The sequence below is a fragment of the Chenopodium album genome, chromosome 24, assembly GCF_948465745.1.
Source record: "Chenopodium album chromosome 24, dcCheAlbu1.1, whole genome shotgun sequence".
NCBI lineage: Eukaryota > Viridiplantae > Streptophyta > Magnoliopsida > Caryophyllales > Amaranthaceae > Chenopodium > Chenopodium album.
This window is the reverse complement of record NC_137857.1, coordinates 38,083,340-38,086,835: the sequence shown is the minus strand read 5'-3', so window position 1 is coordinate 38,086,835 and position 3,496 is coordinate 38,083,340. Positions and strand designations below refer to the sequence as shown.

At 34.2% G+C, this 3,496-nt stretch overlaps 1 protein-coding gene across 1 annotated transcript; it reads right to left on the bottom strand.

The window, feature by feature from the left end:
- Positions 1 to 1,146: 1,146 nt before the first annotated feature.
- LOC145611043 (uncharacterized) lies at positions 1,147 to 2,596 on the bottom strand. The gene is made up of 2 exons (XM_081666280.1): positions 2,450 to 2,596; positions 1,147 to 1,833 (listed from the first exon to the last, which is right to left on the bottom strand). Exons 1-2 carry the CDS (start codon positions 2,579 to 2,581, stop codon positions 1,147 to 1,149), a joined length of 819 nt encoding a protein of 272 aa, XP_081522406.1. The 5' UTR covers positions 2,582 to 2,596.
- Between the last annotated feature and the right edge of the window lie 900 nt (positions 2,597 to 3,496).

Below are 3,496 nucleotides of genomic sequence, written 5' to 3'. Positions count from 1 at the left end.
TTATTGATCATTTTTGTTTTTTATTTTCTTTCTATTTGTAAGGTGAGTTACAAAGAGAAAATAATGTATGTAGTATCAAGTCAACTTTTAGTATTCTCAAATTTCAAATAATTTATAAACTACACCCTTTATTTTTAATTTGTAGGGGGTGGGTTCAACCGTTTTACCAAGATTGAGGTGAATTGAATATCAATTTGGACTTATGTCAACGTCGTAACTTACATAAGGGTCCATAAAGTCATAGGTCAACCGTCAAGCATAAAGAGGTATAGTCAATTGTTAACTTCTGGACTTATATCAACATACCTTAAGGAAGACAATAAATCACTACTAATATCGTCACGTTTATAAACCATACCATTCATTTTTAAGGGCTTGGTACAATGGTTTCACAAGTTATGTCAACGTAATGCATCCATAAGGATCTAGCCATTAAAAGACTCATAGACTCATAGATCAAGCGTAAAAAGTCAACTGCTCAACTGTTTAAGAAATGTCAACACACTATGTTGCTCATATGATAGAAATTACATTTTATTTTTCTTGCCATATTCAGGTCAATACACCCCTAATAGTTAAAGCCCCTTAACCTTTCTACCTAAGGGATAAAAGCAAGCCTAATCGAAACATTATCTACCTAAATAATTTTGTTGTTTTAATGACTACAATTTTATTGTAGGATTTGTAGCCATTGCAAAACTATCCATTGCATTAAATGTTTATTTGTTTACCCTCTAATAGGATCAAGGAATAAACTTGTAAACATACAAGCCTCACCCTCCCTTAATCGGCCATTTTTAAGCCAAAATTATTGTAACCACTGTACAATGATTGGGTTTTTTTTTTCGATCTTTTATTCAACATCGGACTATATTATTCATCAATTTAGAACATACAAAATAATTATATTATATAGTATAAATAAGTCTATAAGAGCAATACTATAAAGAAATTTGTAATGGAACATACTTAATACATGGTAGAAAATACATCAGATCAAAAGTCCCAAATTATTAATCCTATCATCCAAAGTTAAACTTGGACCAATGTCACATAGCATGGGCCATTTTTTCCCTATCTAAATAAGTGCAACACAAGATACAAAACCATATAACTAGAATTAACACAAGCCATCAACACATACAATCAAGGACGATCACCACGTATTTTTTCGTCCCGGCGAACATCTCCGGTACGCTTAGGCAAATGATCATCCATATATTCATCAACCTTTCTGCTCTCCTCATCTTTCCCTACCACCGTCTCCTTAACCTTTTGTGTAGCATCCTTCGCCGTCTCCCACGCCCCCTTCGCCGTCTCCTTAACTTTCTCATTCACATTATGGACCGCCTCGCCCACCTTCCCGGCCCCTTCCTTTGCCTTTTCGGCTGTCCAACCCGCCGTATCCTCGGTCATTTCTTTTGCATCTTGCATTGCCTCCTTGGTCTTGTATTTTGCATGTTGCATAGTGTCTCCGACTTTATTAGCCCCTTCCTTCGCCTTGTCGGCGGTCCAGTCCGCCGTATCCTTAGTCTTTTCTTTTGCATTGTACATTGTGTCACTTGCACGATTCTTGCCTTCTTCGGCCTTTTGTTTTGCTGCTTCCGCGCCCTGTTTTGCTCTGTCCTTAGCCTCCTGCCACGCTTCGCCGGCTTGTCGGCTGCCCTCCTTGGCCTTCTCTTTCACGTCGTTGGCAGTGTCATTTGCTTTTTGCTTCATTTCGGAGTACTTCCTCTCTACCTCCTTGGCTTCTTCGTCGCTCTCGTAAACTTGTCGCGCTTCCCTGATTCTTTCAGCAGCTTTTGCGTCTTCATTATCTCGAGCATATTGATTCTAAATTACAAATTATAACAAATTTATTAAGTCATAGACCATCAAAAATAGTAATAAACATTTCAGCTTAAAAATAATCTACACGTATCACACAAGAATAATTATTTATTCATGAGTTTTTATGTAACCGTGTTTTCTTAATGAGAAGTGCTAACTTCATTTCCCATCCTAACCTTTCTAACTATGAATACTACTGAGTAGTACATACTAAACCAAGGTGGTTAGAGCTCCCCTCCTGATAACCTTAAAGCTCCCCTCTCGATAACAAAAGATCCTAAATTATCACCCACCATTGTGACTCTCTAAAGCCCAAAAAACACCATACTAACCTTTCTAGCTATGAAAATTACTGAATAGTACATACTAAACTCAAGTGGTTAGAGCTCCCCTTCCGATAACAAAAGATCCTGAAATCATCACCCATCATTGTGCGTTGTGACTCTCTAAAGCCCAAAAAGCATACTAAGCTCGATTGATCTTAAGTTAAGACAACTAGTTTGTATGTTAGAGATATAAAATATCGAAAAATATATCACATATTATACATACACAAAAAAAACATTATACAAAAAGTGCACATATATATAGTATATAGTAAATAGCATGGATGAATTACCTCGTTAAATCTAGAGGCAGAAGTGAAGCAAACCCGTGAGACTTTACGAGGGTAAAGATTAGCAACTTGTGTAGGTAAACCAACTTTCGTAACCTTCAAAAAGGTGTTCTTCACTATAAACATAGACGCCATTACAACAACTTAGCTAAATTAGATTTGATAGATATTACTTCAACAAAATATAAGATAAGATTTCAACTTATTTTTCAATCGGTGTAACACTAATTGTAAATAATTGGTTGAATAATGTTAACTATAAAGGGTTTGAAGTTGGAAGAGTAAAGAAAAGGTGGCATGCTATTTGTATGCCACGTAAAGTTGGATTTTGGCACGTGTTGGATTGTTGAGGTTAGGGAGCTTAAGCAGTCAACACATATGAAGTTATAAATGAAATGGTTTATTTTATTTTTGCATGGTTTTCTTTTTCTTGAGGTTGGAGCATGTTGAATCTCTAGGCCCAACCGCCCAATAGTGTAAGTAGAAGATAAGATGGTTTGGCCCAACAAGAAAATACAATTGTGTTGTACTCCCTCAAGTGTTTTATCATTTCCTTCCCTTTTCTTTTACGGTTGTATTTTTTTACTTGTCTCATTTCCTATTTTAGTAATTTTTAACCATTTATAAATATCACTAAAATAACGATCGCTGATGTTATCATTGTCTACGTGTCACTTTCTTATTTAATAAGAATGATGTCATTTTTTTCCTTTTTAAACTACCGTGTTAAACATTGATTTGAAAATTATAATCAAATTGATTTTTAAATTTTTGGGTTTCTACGCATATTATGCTATTGAGTTATTTGTGAGTGGTTGTTAAAAATAGTTAATATTATAATTGAATTGAGTTTTCCTTATTAAAAATGAAAATAATGAATTGATTTTCCTTTTTATTTGCTAATTTATTAATCTTTTTTTTTAGGAAAAATTATTAATCATTCTTTTTCTATTTGCTGATAGATTAATCTTTCCTTATTTTTTGTCGTTTTATTAATCTTTCTTTTTTATTTGCTAATTGATTAATCTTTCCTTTCTATTTGCTGATTGA